Here is an 18,941-nt window from a genome sequence, read left to right as displayed (position 1 = left end):
GATGTTTGGAATAACCTCCCTACAGAGTTCCTTCAAAAACTACAAGTAACAAGTACCTAGGAGAACCGATGAAGGCAGTGGGCAGTTAAATCGAATATTGTTTTAGATTTCTTTTTGTTCATTCACTTAGGGTACCGTTACCTAGCGATGCACCAGCGATCCCGACTAGCGATATGACGCGGTCAGGATCGCTGGTACATCGCTAGTGAGCTGCCACACAGGCAGATCTCACCAGCGACATCGCTGGGGACGGGGATCGCTACTTACCTGTCAGACGGGGCGATCCTGCGTCCTCCCGCCCGGCTCCACGCGTCGCTCGTCGGCGCCACAGGAAGCCCCAGCAGGAAGTGGCCGACGAGGAATGATCCAGGAGCTTCTCGCACGATCAGCGATAACCAGCGGGGGAGCCGGTCGGAGGTAAGTATCAAATGCAGCGATATCGCTAGCAATATCGCTGCAACGTCACAAAATCGGTGACTTTACAGTGATATTGCTAGCGATATCGCAGTGTGTAACGGGGGCTTTAGCATTTTGCTAATTGCTAAAATATACACTATTAACACTTTTATATTTGCAGCTTTGTGGAGGAAAAAATACTGCATCTGCCAGATTTAAGTGTGGCTCACAAAGAAAAAAAAAAAAAAAACCCATACATTTATATATTTACATATATAATTTAAGCTAAAACAAATGCATCTAATGTTGGATAGGGAAAAAAACAAAAACAAATATTACAATACAATGACCGCTTCTTGGTGTGGATCAAGTTGACAAGCTCTGCACATTGAGATTTTTCAACCCATAGGACATACTTTGCCCGTATAGAAGTATATATGAATATGCTGTCATAATCAAGGTCTCCATACCAGACATCCTAAAGATCAGCAACTGTTCTATGAGTTTAGTACGTGTTTCTTTAAAGAACAAGCAGACTTGATTGCTGAACTGAGTTGGTTTATTTTTCAGTATCACCTTCTGTCACGTGAGAACAAGTTCAGGTAAATACAAGATTACGAAGCTTCCTAATGTCTATAACAAAACGTTTCTAACAAATATACAAAAAATAATAACAAGGAAACAAAAACTTGGATTTTTTGTGAAATCCGCTGACAAACATACAAAAAGTGCAAAAGCTCTGTAAGAAGATGCCATCAGTGCAAGGATAGTGCCAGGAAATAGAGGGTTGTCAGGGTTGGCGAGGCCTCTGCTCCCCCTTTGTAACAGCCCTTGAGTGTAAATGTCTGTGATACACAGCCCCTATCTTCACATACGCCCGCTACAGCCTATAAAGCACAGACAGATCAGTTATTCTATTCGGGGACATAAGTCAGTCTCTTCTCTCTCAGTCAGACAGGCCACTTTCTCGTCACACAACACAATCCCAGAGTCCCCCGTGATATGACGTCTTCTCTCTAAGGCACTTGAGCTCTCCTGGTCGCCATCGTCACGTTGCTGATGCTCTTCAGCAGATCTCTCTGTTGTCTCAGGGAAAGGATCTTGTTGAGACCATGCAACATTTAATCCTGTGGAAGTGACTGTAGGAACAAGATCAGTGGGAAACTCATCCAAAATCTCGCAGTAAGGTGGTGGAGGTGAAGGGGGGTCTTGTGTCACTTCATCATAGGTAGGTAGTTTGCAGTTGGGCCAAGGCTCTGGAAGTAAAAGGGTAGAAAAGATTGAAGATATTTCCTGCTGAGAATGCAAAAAGTTTATAGTTGCCCCTGATTGTTCTTATATACAGCCTTCATGTCACACCACATGCTTTACTTAAAAGAGGTTGTCCACTATGTCATGGTAGGATAAGGATTCACGACCTATGACGTAAACTTACGTCATGGTGAGCGTGCACGCACAAGAGTGATGTAAGCAATAGGAGAGACCCGGCTGTCTCTGCCCCAGGCCATTTAACTTCCTAAATGCCAAAAATCGATATTGATCGCAACATTTAGGAACCTAGGAGGGGGCTTCCAATCCCTTCCAATCGGCGCCCCCTGTGACGTCATCACGAGGGCCCAATCATTGCAGGTAGTCATGACAACCTCCGGGTCTGCCAGTTATGGCAAGCCTGTTAGAAGCCTCTTAATCCATGCCCTGAGCATGGTCTGTCAGTGCAGTACTAACCAGTATAAAGGATTGCAATGCATTATACCAGCGATCAGAGTAATGAAAGTTAACCCCTTTCTGACATCGGACGTAATAATCAGTACATGTGCCCTGGGCCTATTTGACTAGTGTCGGATTATTACGTCCTTGAAAACGCCCAAGGGTGGTGTGTGGTCAAGCGCCGCCAGGTGTCAGCTGATTCTGCACACCACTCCAGGCACTTTAACCCCTGAAATGTTGCGAATGAACATGATCGCAGCAATCCGGGAGCTGGCAGAGGGCTGACAGCCCTTCTGCCTTTGGATGGGAGACCCCGCAGCGTGACACGGGGTTCTGATCGTTGCCATGGTGATTCGATGTCATCATGACAGCATCCAGGACACCAGAGCTAGGAAAGTTGCTCATCATGCGCAGTGCATGATCAGCAAGTTTCCCTGTCAGTGCAGAGATGACAATTTGTACAGCATGGGGATGTTGCTGCATCTCCAATACTATACAAGCGATCAGCCTGCAAAAAATGATTGTCCAATATGGGAACAAGTTAAAAAAAAAAAAAACAAGTCCAAAGTAAATTAGCTATCTGACGGCTCCTAAACAAAAAAAAAAACTAATTTTTAAAAATGTATATACTTTATTAATCATTATAAAAACCATAGAACATCAAAAAAAAAACCCAAGCAACTTAATGCTGATCAAAACTCCAACCATAATCAACGTGTTGGAGAAATACCAGGGTAGGGGGATGGATAGCCTATATATCCCTAATAGGCCCTCTACTGCACCCTACCAAACAGCAGAGGTTGACACCCTCTTGTGACGCAAATAGCACCCCCGCTCCACGGTGGCTGTCCCTACTCACCCTGTTGAATACAGTTCTCAGAATGAATACCAACACGATCAAAAAGACATCTAATATATAAAGCTCAATATGGGTGTGTATGTCCGGGATTGGCATCCGCACCGTCACAGCTACAGCCACAAAATTTGCACAGTCACACGTCTGGACCCCGAGAGCGTCATGGGCTATGTTGTGAGGCGAAATTTTAACCCCACGCATTCCAATTCACCAAACAATTTTGCCCCTATCTACATAATGGGGAAAAAGTGAAAGGAAAAGTGTTGGCGGCAAATTGACAGCTGCCAGATGTGAACAAGGGGGACTGAAAGAATGAGAGCGATGGCGCCAAAGAGTATATACCGTACAGTTGCTAAGGTGGGGCCCTGACATGGGATACTCACCACACACGGGGATATGAACACACACAAAATGCGTCACACTACCACGTGCTTCAACACATATACCACCCTCAGCACACATTTCACCACACATACACCAACCTCACCACATAAAAGTCCAAACACAAAAGTCGCCACTCAAAACTCGCCATGCTGTCCCAGAGCTGTTTAAAAGATGAAAAATGAGCTGTGATTGCTATGAGCAACAGTTTTCTTTGCAGACAGTTGTGGTAACTGAGGCCTATTATTCTTATCATTTCTATGGTGTTATCGTCCTTCTGTAAAGCTGGAAATAACACAATTACCGTGCCAACACAGACCACCCTCTGACACAGACTGCAGGGGGAGCCCAGTATCACACAGGAGAGGATTAGATGCACAGCTCAGCAGTCAGTATCACACAGGATAGGATTAGATACACGGCTCAGCAGTCAGCATCACACAGGATAGGATTAGATACACAGCCCAGCAGTCAGTATCACACAGGATAGGATTAGATACATGGCTCAGCACACAGTATCACACAGGATAGGATTAGATACACGGGTCAGTATCACACAGGATAGGATTAGATACACAGCTCAGTAGTCAGTATCACACAGGATAGGATTAGATACACAGCTCAGTAGTCAGTATCACAGGATAGGATTAGATACACAGCTCAGCACACAGTATCACACAGGAAAGGATTAGATACGCAGCTCAGCACAGTATCACAGGATAGGATTAGATACACGGCTCAGCAGTCAGCATCACACAGGATAGGATTAGATACACAGCCCAGCAGTCAGTATCACACAGGATAGGATTAGATACACGGCGCAGCAGTCAGCATCACAGGATAGGATTAGATATGCAGCTCAGCACACAGTATCACACAGGATAGGATTAGATACACGGCTCAGTCAGTATCACACAGAATAGGATTATATAAACAGCTCAGCACACAGTATCACACAGGATAGGATTATATACACAGCTCAGCAGTCAGCATCACTGGATAGGATTAGATACGCAGCTCAGCACACAGTATCACACAGGATAAGATTATATACACGGCTCAGCAGTCAGCATCACAGGATAGGATTAGATACGCAGCTCAGCACACTATCACACAGGATAGGATTAGATACATGGCTCAGCAGTCAGCATCACACAGGATAGGATTAGATACACAGCCCAGCAGTCAGTATCACACAGGATAGGATTAGATACTCAGCACACAGTATCACACGATAGGATTAGATAAACGGCTCAGCAGTCAGTATCACACAGGATAGGATTAGATACATGGCTCAGCAGTCAGTATCACACAGGATAGGATTAGATGCACGGTTTTTATGTGCAATATCATTAAAATTTGCTAGAGATTTAATGCTATATGCTTTTTTCCCTGTGAGGGTTTAGAGCTTTCATACACGATAGCCCTCATTTAGTTGCCTGACAGAATCAGGAGGGTACTGGTCGACAGTCCATTTTAAATCCCTACACACTATATTGGCCCCTTCTTTTCTCCCTGTGAGAATAATTTTTATAATTAAAAAAGGGTGTTATTAGGGTCATTAAGGGACAGCAGACGCGGAGCGGGGGCACCAGCACAAATTAGGGTGAAAAAGCTCCGCTGGTAGGCAGGGACTGTTTAAATTGGGAATCCAGTTAGAAAGTTTCCCTCCTGTTTCTCCCATAAAGTAAAAAATATTTTTTTTTCGGTTACTGCTTGTACCCGTCTTCACATAAGCTGTGGTGGTCTGTGATAATTGAAGTTCATTGGAATGGTATATTATATTTGACTGTTTCTACTCAATTGACCAGGTAGCTCATATGTCTTTTTGATTGGTCGTGTTGGTATTCATCCTGAGAACAGTATTCAACAGGGTGAGTATGGACAGCCACCGTGGAGCGGGGGCGCCATTTGCGTCACAAGAGGGTGTCAACCTCCGCTGTTAGGTAGGGGGCAGTAGAGGGCCTATTAGGGATATATAGGCTATCCATCCCCCTGTCCTGGTATTTCTCTAACACGTTGATTATGGTTGGAGTTTTGATCAGCATTAAAGTTGCTTGTTTTTTTCTTTTGATGTTCTATGGTTTTATAATGATTAATAACGTAGATACATTTTTAAAAATTAAAGTAAAAAAGTTGTTTAAATAATTGTAAAAAAATCTAAAAGATATTGTATTTATAAGTAAATACTTGCATGAAAAAAAAATATAAACAATACACATTTGGTATCGCCGCATCTGCAACGTTCCTACCTATAAAACGGTTCCTCTAGTTAACCCCTTTAGTGAACACCATAAAAAAAAGAGGCAAAAAACAATGCTTTATCATCATATCACAGAACAAAAAGTGGAATAAAACACGATGAAAAAGACGGATATAAATAAACGTGGTACCGCTGAAAACATCATCTTAAACCACAAAAAACAAACCACCACAGAGCTGCATCAGCGGAAAAAAGTTAAAGCTCTCAGAATAAAGCAATGCAAAAATTATTTTTTCCATAAACGTTTGTGTAAAAGCACCAAAACGTTAAAAAAAAAAAAAAATATATATAAATGTAATCATGCTGACCCGTAGAATAAAACTGCCTTATCAATATTACCACAAGCGGAACGACAACTCACCCCCCTAAAATCAAAGGACGTAATGGGCCCGGAAATGGTACCGATAAAAAAGTCAACTTGTCCTGCAAAAAATAAGCCCTCACATGACTGTCGGCCAAGATATGGAAAAAATTATAGCTCTCAAAATATTTTGATGCAAAATCCAGTTTTCGCAATAAAAGCATTTTTTAGTGTGTGACAGCAGCCAAACATAAAAACCCAATATAAATCTGGTATTGCTGTAATTCACATCGACACGAAGAATAAAGTCGCCTAATCACTTATTCTGCACGAGTAACGGCGTAAAAAAAAATAAAACCAATTCTTCACCTGCTGTTGATTTATTAATTCTGCCTCCCAAAGATCGCAGTAAGGCTCGGTGCACATTTATCCTGCGCTCTGTATTGAGCGCTTACACTGGGGTTTCCCTGTAAATCTCTAAAATACATGATTCAAATGAAACCTCTGGCAGAAGATTCCTTATAATGAGGCATATGGAGGCACTGAGCACGCCATAGGACCTGTGATTCGGCAGTGTCCGTCTTTTTAGGATTGCTTAAATGTGCTGTCAGCCACAGTTTTGTGCACTTCTGGAAAGAAGAAGCCCGCTGAACAGAGGCCAGACGGAGTCCAGAGTAACTGCTGCCTCATAGTGAATGGATCTCTCGAGAGTTTCATCTGAATCACGTCACTCAGAGATTTGGAAGTATGTGCTTGGCGTAGAGCACCAGATAACTGATCCAAAACGTTATGTAAAAGGTTCCTGATAAAAGCTTCAACTCAGTCCACAAAAATACAAGTTCCCACTCAGGTCTGTCATCTGTCAATGGAAATATAGGGGCTTCCATTTGACTAGCAGTACAAATGCTCTGGAAAAGCAAAATGGCACTTCAGTCCCAAAAGAAATCTGAATTCTGCTCTTCAAAATTCTAATTTCCCCCTCCCTTCTGAGACCCACAGTGTGCAGTTAGCATTCATGTTTGGCATTTCTATAGTGATGAGAGCCCGCTTACTTTATGGGGTACATGACTCCAGAAGCACAAGCTGGACATAATGTACTGGGCACTACAATGGCAGATTTGTAATTTTCACTCCACAGCATCCATTGTTGCTTCTTTAGGAACACACCCATTGAGTCAAAATCATCACTACAGCCAGAAGACAAATTCTCAGATGGGGTGTAATTTTCAAAATGGGGTCACTTGAGGGGAGGGATTCTGTTCTTCTAGCACTTAGGGGCTCTTTATATGAAGTCTACAAACCAGTCTATGAAAATGTGCTGTCCAGGAGTGAAATAGTGCTCCGTCCCTCCAGAGTCTCACCGTGTGGCTAAGCAGTACTGTACAGCTACATGTGGGGTATTGCCACGTTTAGCGGAAATTGTGACAAATTTTGGTGCCATTTTCCAGTGTGAAAATGTAAAATTTGAAGCCAAAATTTTTTTGTGGTAACAATGTGATTTTTTTCTTTATTGCTCAGTGGTATAAAATTATATGACATACCTGTGGTGTCAATATGATCACTGCACTCTCAGATAAATTCACGAAGAGGTGTAGTTTGTAAACTGGAGTCACTTATGGCGCTCCAGAATTCAAACAGTGCTCCTTCCCTTCCAAGCCCTGCTGTCTGCCCAAACAATAGTTTTCCACCACATATCAGTGCACTCAGGAGAAATTGGTCAAATTTTCTTCTTGTACACTTTTGAAAATACAAAAATTGCGTCTAAAGCAACACTTGTGGGAAAAATGTGATTTTTTTACTTTGAAGGCTCTACGTCAGTGGTGGGGAATCTTTTCTGCCTAGGGCCATTTAGATATTTATACCATCCTTCGGGGGCCGTACAAACTCCGCCCACAAAGTACATCCTGACTCTGGCACTGGTTTCATGACTTAATCTTTCATTGCATGCCCTTCAATGTTCAGTAGTGAACACTGCGTGTGTGTGCTAACAGAGCAAGAAGAAATTAATGAGATTGTGGCAATCAAAATACAGCACCCTGCCCAAGAATGCAGTCCCTGAGAATCTGCTCAGGGGCCTGATAAAAGGCCATCGAGGGCCGTAAATGGCCCTGGGGCCTGAGGTTCCCCACCCCTGCTCTACGTTAAGTTCTGTAAAGCACTTGTGGGCTCAAGGTGCTCACCACAACTCTAAACAAATTCCTTGTGGGGGTCTAGTTCCCAAAATAGGGTCACTTGTGGAGGTTTTTCACTGTTTGGGCACATCAGGGGCTCTGCAAACACAATATGGCATCCATTTCTCCATTACAGCCAATTTTGCACTCTAAAAGTCAAATGGGGCTCCTTGTTTTCTGAGCCCTGCTGTGCTTCCAAATAGTGGTTTTCCACCACACATTGGGTATCGCAGTACTCAGGAGGAAATGGACCATACAATTTGTTGTGCATTTTCTTCTGTTACCTTTCTGAAAATGCAAAATTTGGGACTAAAGCAACATTTGTGGGAAAAAGTTTTAATTTTTTTCCTTCCAAATTGCTTTCATTCTTGTGTAACACCTCAAGTGTTAATAAACTTCTTGAATGTGGATTTGAGCACTTTGAGGGGTGCAGTTTTTAGACTGGTGTCACTTGTGTATCTTCTGCCATCTAGGCCCCTCAAAATGTGAGGTGGTCCCTAAAAATATTGTTTTTTCTAAATTCTTGTTGTAGAAACGAGAAATTGCTCATCAACTTTTCATCCTTCTAACTTCCTAACAAAAATAAAGAATGTTTAAAAAATGATGCTAATGTAAAGTAGACATGTGGAAAATGTTATTTATTACCGTATATACTTGTGTATAAACAGAGTTATTTTGGGCTGAAAGTCCCCCTCTCGGCTTATACGCGAATCATACGGGGGTCGGCGGGGGAGTGGGGGGTGTCAGAGACCATACTCGCCCACTCCTGGCACGGTCTCTTCAGCCCCTGCCTCCCCCTTGATCTTAGAGTCACAGCTGTTCCTGCATTCAGCGGTCACGTGGTACCGCTCATTAAACTCATGAATATGCGCATATTTAATGAGCAGTACCACGTGACCGCTGAATGCAGGAACAGCTGGGACACAGATCATGCAGGAATCAGGGGCTGAAGAGACCGTGCGCCAGGAGGGGGGCGAGTATAACAGGGGGAGGACGGGGAGCAGAGCAATATTTACCGGTCCCCGTTCCATCGCTGTCTCCCGGGTCCTATGGCTGGGACATTCAGCGAAGGGCGCAATGACGTAGTCAGTGCGCGCCCTCTGCTAACATCACTGCACAGAACCCGGGAGACAGCGATGGAGAGGGGAACGGTAAAAATAGCCAGTGCCGAAGGCCTGAGCCAGCGGCTACACTGGCACCTGGCCCCCAGCGACAGAAAAGCGAGTATTTTTTTTTTATTTATTTTTATATAGCAGCAGCATATGGGGGGGTATTTTATCTATGGAGCTTCTAACTTGGGACACCATTAACCCTTGTGCAGCAATATATATGGGGGTATTTATCTATGGAGCATCTTTTTGGACCACCATTAACCCTTGTGCAGCACCACCCTCGGCTTATACATGAGTCAATTAGTTTTCCCAGTTTTTTGTGGCAAAATTGGGGGGGCTTATACACGAGTATATACTGAACTAAGAAGGTGGACCCAGGCAACTATAGGCCGGTGAGTCTGACTTCTATACCAGGAAAGATCTTTGAACAAATTATTAAACATGTATGTCAATACCTGGATAAGAATGAAGTGATTAAACAGAGACAGCATGGGTTTGTAACTAATAAGTCATGTCAGACTAACTTAATTTCCTTCTATGACGGAATCACTGATTGGGTGGATCAGGGAAATGCTGTAGATATATCTTGACTTCAGCAAAGCATTTGACAAAGTATCTCACACAATCCTTATTGAAAAAATGACTAGATATGGAATGGACAAGGCAACTGTTAGGTGGATTCATAACTGGCTTAGTGATCGGACCCAAAGAGTGGTCGTAAATGGCTGCACATCCAGTTGGAAGAATGTCTCAAGTGGGGTACCACAGGGCTCTGTCCTGGGCCCTGTATTGTTCAACATATTTATCAACGATTTAGATGAAGGAATTGAGGGTAAACGGTTTAAATTTGCTGATGACACAAAGCTAGGAGGGATAGCTAATACTAGAGAAGAGAGAGAGAGAGGGGATTCAAAAAGATATAAACTGGAGCAGTGGGCAGCAACTAACAGAATGGTTTTTAACAGGGAAAAATGCAAAGTACTACATCTGGGCAATAAAAATGAAAAAAGCATATACAGAATGGGAGGAATAGGGCTAAGCAACAGCACATGTGAAAAAGACTTGGGTATACTAATAGATCACAGACTGAATGTGAGTCAACAGTGTGTTGCAGCAGCAAAAAAGGAAAATGCAATTCTAGGATGTATTAACAGAAGCATACAGTCTAGATCACGTGAAGTCATTATTGCCCTCTACTCTTCTTTGGTCAGACCTCATCTGGAGTACTGTGTCCAGTTTTGGGCGCCACATTTTAAAAAAAAAACACATCAACAAACTCGAGCAAGTTCAGAAAAGAGCGACCAGAGTGGTGACCGGTCTGCAAACCCTGTCTTATGAGGAAAGGTTTTAACTGAAGTTATCATGTATGACTAAATATATAGAAAATGGGCAACTCAAAAATTATTAGAACCTACAAGAAATAGTTCAAACAAGCCCAACCACTTGAGATACAATATTACGCATAAAGAAAAAGATTTTACCGTGCAAAAAGTCTTCGATTTTAATAAATACATGTGTGCTATAAAAGGCAGACATACAAATATGAGTATATGTAAGGTGGTAGATCCAAGGCACAGACCACCCAACACATGGCGGTTAAAGTCACATTAGAAGGATCTCCATCAGAAGGTGATTAACGTAAGTACATGCAAGAACAATGCTCCCCAAATTCCAACAGATCAGTAGTAAAATAAAAAAATGTCCTATCATTAACACACCTGAATGGATGGGGGAACATGAAAAAGGCAATTGCTCGTACATCTGTTAGGCTTCATAGCCTCCTATTTGTTCTAAATTTCCTCATTCAAAACTGTGGACAATACCACTAAGGCCTGTTTCACACTTCCGTTTTTTCAAATCCGTCAAAATCCGTTGGTTTCCGTAAAAAAACGGATCCGCCATTTTTTTGCAGGATCCGTTTTTTTGTCCCATAGACTTCCATTAGTGGTTACCGCGGATCCGTCAAAAAAACGGATCCGTTTTTTAAAAACGGATCCGTTTGCATCAGTTTCCGTCAAAAAAACGGAAACGGATCCGTTTGGCGGACACAAAAACGGAAGTGTGAAACAGGCCTAACATGACACCACAATCATTGCCTTACCGATGTGGGCGGTCGGATGGTCCTGCCTCTGCCCCGACGCGTTTCGCTATAGGGCTTCCTCGGGGGGCTGTGTGCAACTCTACGATTCTATGATTCTAATTTGTGTGATATAACTCTCTGGTTTAAGAGCATAAAAATGCAAAGTTTGAAAATTGAGAAATTATCTAAATTTTTGCCAAAACTACGATTTTTTTCATAAATGCAAAAAAAAACAAAACAAAAACAAAAAAAAAAAAAAAAAAAAACACGATCTAAATTTACCACTAATATGAAGTACAATTTATCATGAAAAACCAGTCTCAGCTCAGAATGTTGAGGCGTTCCAGAGTTATTACCACATAAACTGACACTGGTCAGAATTTAAAAATTTAGCCTGGTCAGGGAGGTGAATTGTTAAATCCTGCAAGGCTTCTTAAAAACTGTGGCATTTCAGAGAAAAATATTTTAAATGTTGGCTAGCAAGGCAAGCAAGTCTCTCTAGCGGCTTTTCCCCTGCTTGTGTGTATAGGGAGCAACCTTTCACTTAAAGGGGAGTGGGTGAGGAGAAGCCACTGGAGACCCACATGTCCGATTAGTGTCCCTGGAGGCTTTTAAAGTATGTTTTACTCTACAATGCCACAGTATTCCAGAGTCAAAGATATCTGAAATCATGCAGCCAGTGTATGATACATGCTGTCCATGGATCAGGCAGAATACATCTGCTGTCAGGGTTCCTTAAATTCACTATTTTATGTACTGTATACACTCGTGTATAAGCTGACCCATGTATAAGCCGACCCCTTAATTTTGCAACAAAAAACTGGGAAAACTTATTGACTCGCATATAAGCCTAGGGTGGGAAATGCCGCAGCTACTGGTAAATTTCACAAATAAAAATAGAAACAAATAAAAGTAAAATTACTTGAGACATCAGTAGGTTAAATGTTTCTGAATAGTCATATTGAATAAGGATCCCCATATAATGCTCCATACAGTTCATGATGGCCCCATAAGATGCTCCAAAATACACCCCATATAATGCTGCACAAAGGTTAATAATGGCCCATAAGATGCTCCATAGAATAATATGCCCCATATGCTGCTCCATAAAGGTTATAGCCCCATAAAATGTTCCATAGATTATGCCCCATATGCTGCCCCATAGAATATGCCCCCATAAGATGCTTTATTGAATATGACTCCATATAAGATGCTACAAGGAATATGCCCCCACAAGATGCTCCATTGAATTGCCCCCATAAGATGCTCCACTGAATATGCCCCCATAAGATGCTCCATTGAATATGCCCCCATATGCTGCCCCCCATAAGATACTCCATTGAATATGCCCCCATATTCTGCCCCCGTATAAGATGCACCATTGAATATGCCCCCATTTGCTGCCCGCCATAAGATGCTACATGGAATATGCCCCCATATGCTGCCCCCCCCCCATAAGATGCTCCATTGAATATGCCCCCATATGCTGCCCCCATAAGATGCTCCATTGAATATGCCCCCATATGCTGCCCCCATAAGATGCTCCATTGAATATGCCCCCATATGCTGCCCGCCATAAGATGCTCCATTGAATATGCCCCCATATGCTGCCCTCCATAAGATGCTCCATGGAATATGCCCCCATATGCTGCCCCCATAAGATGCTCCATGGAATATGCCCCCATATGCTGCCCCCATAAGATGCTCCATTGAATATGCCGCCATAAGCTGCCCCCATAAGATGCTCCATTGAATATGCCCCCCATAAGATTCTCCATAGATTATGCCCCCATATATTGCTGCTGCCGCTACGGCAGGTATTTAAAAAAAAAAAAAAAAACACCACATGCTCACCTCTTGTCCCTGGGGGCCAGGTGCTGTTGTGCTGAGCAGGCAGAGACACCGGCGCGCTATGGGGGACAGGTGTCGCCACAGGCTCAGGACCCAGCACCTGAGATATTCACCTGTCCCGATTCCAATGCTGCTCGCCGCCGTCTGCCCGCCGGTTCCCTCTGTCAATGACTGTACAGGCAGAGGGCGCGCAGACTTTGTCATCGTGCCCTCTGCTGCCTGAACGTCACTGACAGAGGGACCCGGCGAGCATCGTTGGAACCCAGACATGTGAATATAGCATATACTTACCTTCCCCTGGCGCATCTCTGCGGCCCCGTTTTACCCACGGTCTCCCTTTCTTCCTTCAGTGGTCACGTGGTACCGCTCATTAAAGTCATAAATATGTGCATATTCATGACTTTAATGAGCAGTACCATGTGACGGCTGTAGGAAGGGAGACCGTGGGACAAGCAGGGGGGCTGCAGAGATGCGTCGGGGGGAGGGGGGGGTCAGTATGATCTGACACCCCCGCTCCCCCACCTACCCCCTGGCTATATGACTCACATATAAGCCGAGAGGGAGACTTTCAGCCCAAAAAAATGGGCTGAAAATCTCGGCTTATACTCGAGTATATACGGTAAGTTATTATACAGTTAGGTCTATATATATATATATATATATATATATATATATATATATATATATATATATATATATATATATATATTTGGACAGACATTTTTCTAATTTTGGTTCTAGACATTACCACAATGAATTTTTAACAAAACAATTCAGATGCAGTTGAAGTTCAGACTTTCATTTGAGGGTATCCACATTAAAATTGGATGAAGGGTTTAGGAGTTTCAGCTCCTTAACATGTGCCACCCTGTTTTTAAAGGGACCAAAAGGAATTGGACAGATTAAATAATTGTAAATAAAATGTTCATTTCTAGTACTTGGTTGAAAACCCTTTGTTGGCAATGACTGCCTGAAGTCTTGAAAACATGGACAACACCAGAAGCTGTGTTTTCTCCTTTTTGATGCTGTGCCAGGCCTTCACTGCAGTGGTTTTCAGTTGCTGTTTGTTTGTGGGCCTTTCTGTCTGAAGTTTAGTCTTTAACAAGTGAAATGCATGCTCAATTGGGTTGAGATCAGGTGACTGACTTGGCTATTTAAGAATATTCCACTTCTTTGCTTTAATATAAACTCCTGGGTTGCTTTGGCTTTATGTTTTGGGTCACTGTCCATCTGTAATATGAAACGACGACCAGTTTGGCTGCATTTGGCTGGATCTGAGCACACAGTATGGCCCTGAATACCTCAAAATTCATTCGGCTGCTTCTGTCCTGTGTCACATCATCAATAAACACTAGTGACCCAATGCCACTGGCAGCCATGCATGTCCAAGCCATCACACTGCCTCCGCCGTGTTTTACAGATGATGTAGTATGCTTTGGAGCTGTACCACGCCTTCATTCCATCATTCTGCTAGAGGTTGACCTTGGTTTCATCCGTCCAAAGAATGTTCTTCCAGAACTGTTCTGGCTTTTTTAAATGTTTTTTAGCAGAGTCCAGTCTAGCCTTTTTATTCTTGATGCTTATGAGTGGCTTGCACCATGCAGTGAACCCTCTGTATTTACTTTCATGCAGTCTTCTCTTTATGGTAGATTTGGATATTGATACGCCTACCTCCTGGAGAGTGTTGTTCACTTGGTTGACTTGTGAAGGGGTTACTCTTCACCATGGAGACTATTCTGCGATCATCCACCACTGTTGTCTTCTGTGGGCGCCCAGGTCTTTTTGCATTGATGAGTTCACCAGTGCTTTCTTTCTTTCTCAGGATGCACCAAACTGTAGATTTTGCCACTCCTAATATTGTAGCAATTTCTTGGATGGGTTTTTTCTGTTTTTGCAGCTTAAGGATGGCTTGTTTCACCTGCATGGAGAGCTCCTTTGACCGCGTGTTTTCTTCACAGCAAAATCTTCCAAATGCAAGCACCACACCTCAAATCAACTCCAGGCCTTTTATCTGCTTAATTGAGAATGACATAACGAAGGGATTGTCCACACCTGTCCATGAAATAGCCTTGGAGTCAATTGTCCAATTACTTTTGGTCCCTTTAAGAACAGGGTGGCACATGTTAAAGAGCTGGAGCTCCTAAACCCTTCATCCAATTTTAATGTGGATACCCTCAAATGAAAGCTGAAAGTCTGAACTTCAACTGCATCTGAATTGTTTTGTTTAAAATTCATTGTGGTAATGTCTAGCACCAAAATTAGAAAAATGTTTTCTCTGCCCAAATATATATGGACCTCACTGTATAAACTGCAAATTCATCAGAGCCACCATTACATTGCAGTATGTAAGATGGATACCTATGGCGGTGGCAGCAGATGCTGATGGAGTGACCCCCTGGTAGGCCATGAGGCTGATCTCCCGTTGTCTCAGCTCCTGTTGATGTCTCAGTTTAACTCTGCGGTGACGATAAGCACAGCAGCAGCCGGCCAAGATAATGAGAGTCCAGGCCAACCAGAACCCTGAGTAGAAAAAAAAAGGCATAATTACACGTTTGGAGCATCAACGGTAAGATATTCATTAAAAACATCTACACAATTACCTGGCCAAGTCTTTCCACAAAACACAGCACAGGTCATTACCGATGAGTGTATGCAAATTCATTGTTTAATAATAACATCGACAACAGGTTTATCGCTATGTGCTTATTGTGCAACATTGGCTTAAGTCATGTACATATGGAAGTATCAGTTCGTAAATACTAGAAAACTTGCTTTATATCTTTGCCCTTTTATCATATGCTGGGTCTGTCAGCCTCAGACTCTCCCCCATAAGTGCCATCTGGCCTCACATTCTCTCCCTTCTCGCCGCCCGCCCTGCGGTCACATTCTCTCCCTTCTCGCCGCCCGCCCTGCGGTCACATTCTCTCCCTTCTCGCCGCCCGCCCTGCGGTCACATTCTCTCCCTTCTCGCCGCCCGCCCTGTGGTCACATTCTCTCCCTTCTCGCCACCCGCCCTGCGGTCACATTCTCTCCCTTCTCGCCGCCCGCCCTGCGGTCACATTCTCTCCCTTCTCGCCACCCGCCCTGCGGTCACATTCTCTCCCTTCTCGCCACCCGCCCTGCGGTCACATTCTCTCCCTTCTCGCCGCCCGCCCTGCGGTCACATTCTCTCCCTTCTCGCCTCCCGCCCTGCGGTCACATTCTCTCCCTTCTCGCCTCCCGCCCTGCGGTCACATTCTCTCCCTTCTCGCCTCCCGCCCTGCGGTCACATTCTCTCCCTTCTCGCCACCCGCCCTGCCTCATATTCCCGCCTGATGTTTAAACAGAAGGAATTGACTGGTATGTTCCCTATAAAAGCAAATAGTAGAATAAATGAATGTGTTGTATACTTACACCACAGCTCATAGTAATATGTACAGCATTCAGTGTCCCCACAGCAGTATCCAATCTCACATCTATAAGGCTTTCTATCTTCACCAAAGCAAAATTCCCGGCCCTGCAACAAAACCATATGTAGAAGATGTAAATTCAGGAAGAATGACAAAGAATAATGGCAGCTTCAGTTTTTTTTTTACTTAAAGAGAACCTGTCATCAGGTAAAAAAAATGAGCAGTTTTTGGTTTTGTTTCTCGCTGCTTCTCCGGGTGCCTTTTTTTTTTTTTTTTTTTAAATTATCCATACGGTTCCAGAGATATAGGCCTCTTTATTTAGCACTTATTTCTGTGGTCTTTACCAAGGGGATGGAGCTCACAGGGTAATAATGAAAAAGTCTGAAGACGCCCCTAGAGAATAACGTGAGCCATTCCCCCTTTGTAAAGACCACAAATTAACGCTAAATAAAAAGGGCCAAAGCTCTGGATGGAACCGTATGGCGGATTCTGAAAATATAACAAAACGACAAACACAGTGAACAGTGGGGATAAGACGAGATCTAAAGCTGGTCACTTTTAACCTGTTAATAGGGCTTCTATAATGGTGTCTTCGAAGCATACAGTCTTTACAATTATTTATCAGAAATTAAGAAACTATCATTTACTTGCTGTTAAAAGTCTGCTGTTCCTGTGCTGTCACATGACATGTGGTGATGGGACCTCCAGCTCCTTACTTCCTGCTAAAATCATTCAAAGCACAGAGCAAAGATTTCAAGTCTGTACTTTGAGCAGCTTAGCCAGCAGCTCTCCGCTGTGTGCAATGAGTGGGGATGTGACCTGTGATCCTTGCCAAACTTAGGCTATGTGCACACGTTGCGGAATTCCTGCAGAGATTTCCGTGGGAATTCCATTCCACGGGAAATATGCGAGCAAATTGCATTTTAATTTCCACCTATTTCTCGCGGAAAAACTAGTGATTTGCAAGCGTAATTAGCTTGTAGAATGCTAGCGTTTTCCAAGCGATCTGTAGCATCGCTTGGCAAACTGATTGACAGGTTGGTCACACTTGTCAAACAGTGTTTGACAAGTGTGACCAACTTTTTACTATTGAGACTGCCTATGCGGCATCAGTAGTAAAAGATAGGATGTAAAAAAAATAAAAAATTATTCTCACCTAATGTTAAGAAAAACACGATTTTTTTATTATCTTCCGGCGACCCGCACAGCGTTCCCGATCATCGTGATGCTCCCGGCAGGTCCTGTTCCCAGTGATGCATTGCGCCAATGACCTTTGATGACGTCGGTCTCGCGAGACCGCTACGGTATCGTGACGTCAAAGGTCATTGCATCACTGGGAACGGGACCTGCCGGCAGCATCGCTGAAGCCTGGTGACGCTGCGAGGGACATCGGAAGGTGAGAATATGACAATTTTTTTTTATTTTGATAAAATTTTTTTACAGGGATATAGTACCCAGTGCCTGGAGGAGAATCTTCTCCTCCACCCCCTGGGTACCATCTGCAAATGTTCTGCTTACTTTTTGCATGGTGGGCATAGCCACATGCGGAAAGCAAGCAGAACAATGCATTCTTATGTGGACGGAATCGCAGTGATTCTGAAAAATTAAGGAGCATGCTGCGTATTTTTCCGCGATGCGATTCCGCCGCAGAAAAATCCGCAGCATTAGCACAGCATTGCAGAATCCCATAAGATTGCATGGGATGTTTTTTTTTGCGTTTTCGCGGCAAAATCGCGTGTTTAAAAACGCCGCAAAAATGCAAAAAAAAAACGCTACGTGTAAACACAGCCTTAGAGTTAGGTCTTATTCAGACATCTGTTTTTATCACGAATGAGATAAATGAACCGATTATTTTGCTTACCCTATGGTCTGAGTGTAATCAGTTTCTCCTGTACGAGGAGGGACAAAAAAAAAAAAAAAAAAAAAAAAAAAAAAAAAAAAAAAAAAAAAAAAAAAAAAAAGCTTCTCCTCCCCCTTTCTGCAAGTCAGTGAAAAATCAGACAGCACTCAGGTGTCATCCAAGCGTGGTCTAATTTTTTCACAAACTTATAGACTTACATTGTTAATTTAGATCTCACCCTCGGATCAAGATTGGACATATCTGCGATTTTCTGCATACCAAGCGGCTAAAATATTTTTTGCAGTTAGGTTTTATTAAAAATGTTGCATCATTTGACTTCTGTACTCTATCTTGCACTTGTCGATTATTGGCTGAAATACGGGTTAGGGCTCGCATTCATCTGCGTAAATAAAATCACTTGACCATGCTGCCACCACAGATACTGCAACCCCCAACCTACTGTCTCCTTCTCCTGTAGACGTTAAGCACCCAAGGGCTGGGTCCTTTTCCCTCTGTACCATTCTGTCATTGTTAGTGATCAGTAATTTGTATGCAACCCCTTCTCATGTACAGCACCATGGAATCAATGGCGCT

At 43.2% G+C, this 18,941-nt stretch overlaps 1 protein-coding gene across 2 annotated transcripts in view; it reads right to left on the bottom strand.

Moving 5' to 3' along the window:
- Positions 1–933: 933 nt before the first annotated feature.
- Positions 934–18,941, bottom strand: part of LOC141070533 (WW domain-binding protein 1-like) — a 38,204-nt gene continuing 20,196 nt past the window's right edge. For both annotated transcript variants that reach the window (XM_073559542.1, XM_073559541.1), the window contains exons 2-4: positions 16,512–16,614; positions 15,477–15,638; positions 934–1,652 (exon numbers count right to left, since the gene is read on the bottom strand). In XM_073559542.1, coding sequence (XP_073415643.1) covers positions 1,306–1,652; positions 15,477–15,638; positions 16,512–16,614 — 612 coding nt within the window. In that variant the 3' untranslated portion in view covers positions 934–1,305. The remainder of the gene's footprint in view (positions 1,653–15,476; positions 15,639–16,511; positions 16,615–18,941) is intronic.

Source organism: Dendrobates tinctorius, unplaced genomic scaffold (genome assembly GCF_039654945.1).
Source record: "Dendrobates tinctorius isolate UK_male_01 unplaced genomic scaffold, ASM3965494v1 ptg000272l, whole genome shotgun sequence".
Lineage (NCBI taxonomy): Eukaryota > Metazoa > Chordata > Amphibia > Anura > Dendrobatidae > Dendrobates > Dendrobates tinctorius.
The sequence above is the reverse complement of the archived record's forward strand: the minus strand, read 5'-3'. Positions and strand labels throughout refer to the sequence as shown.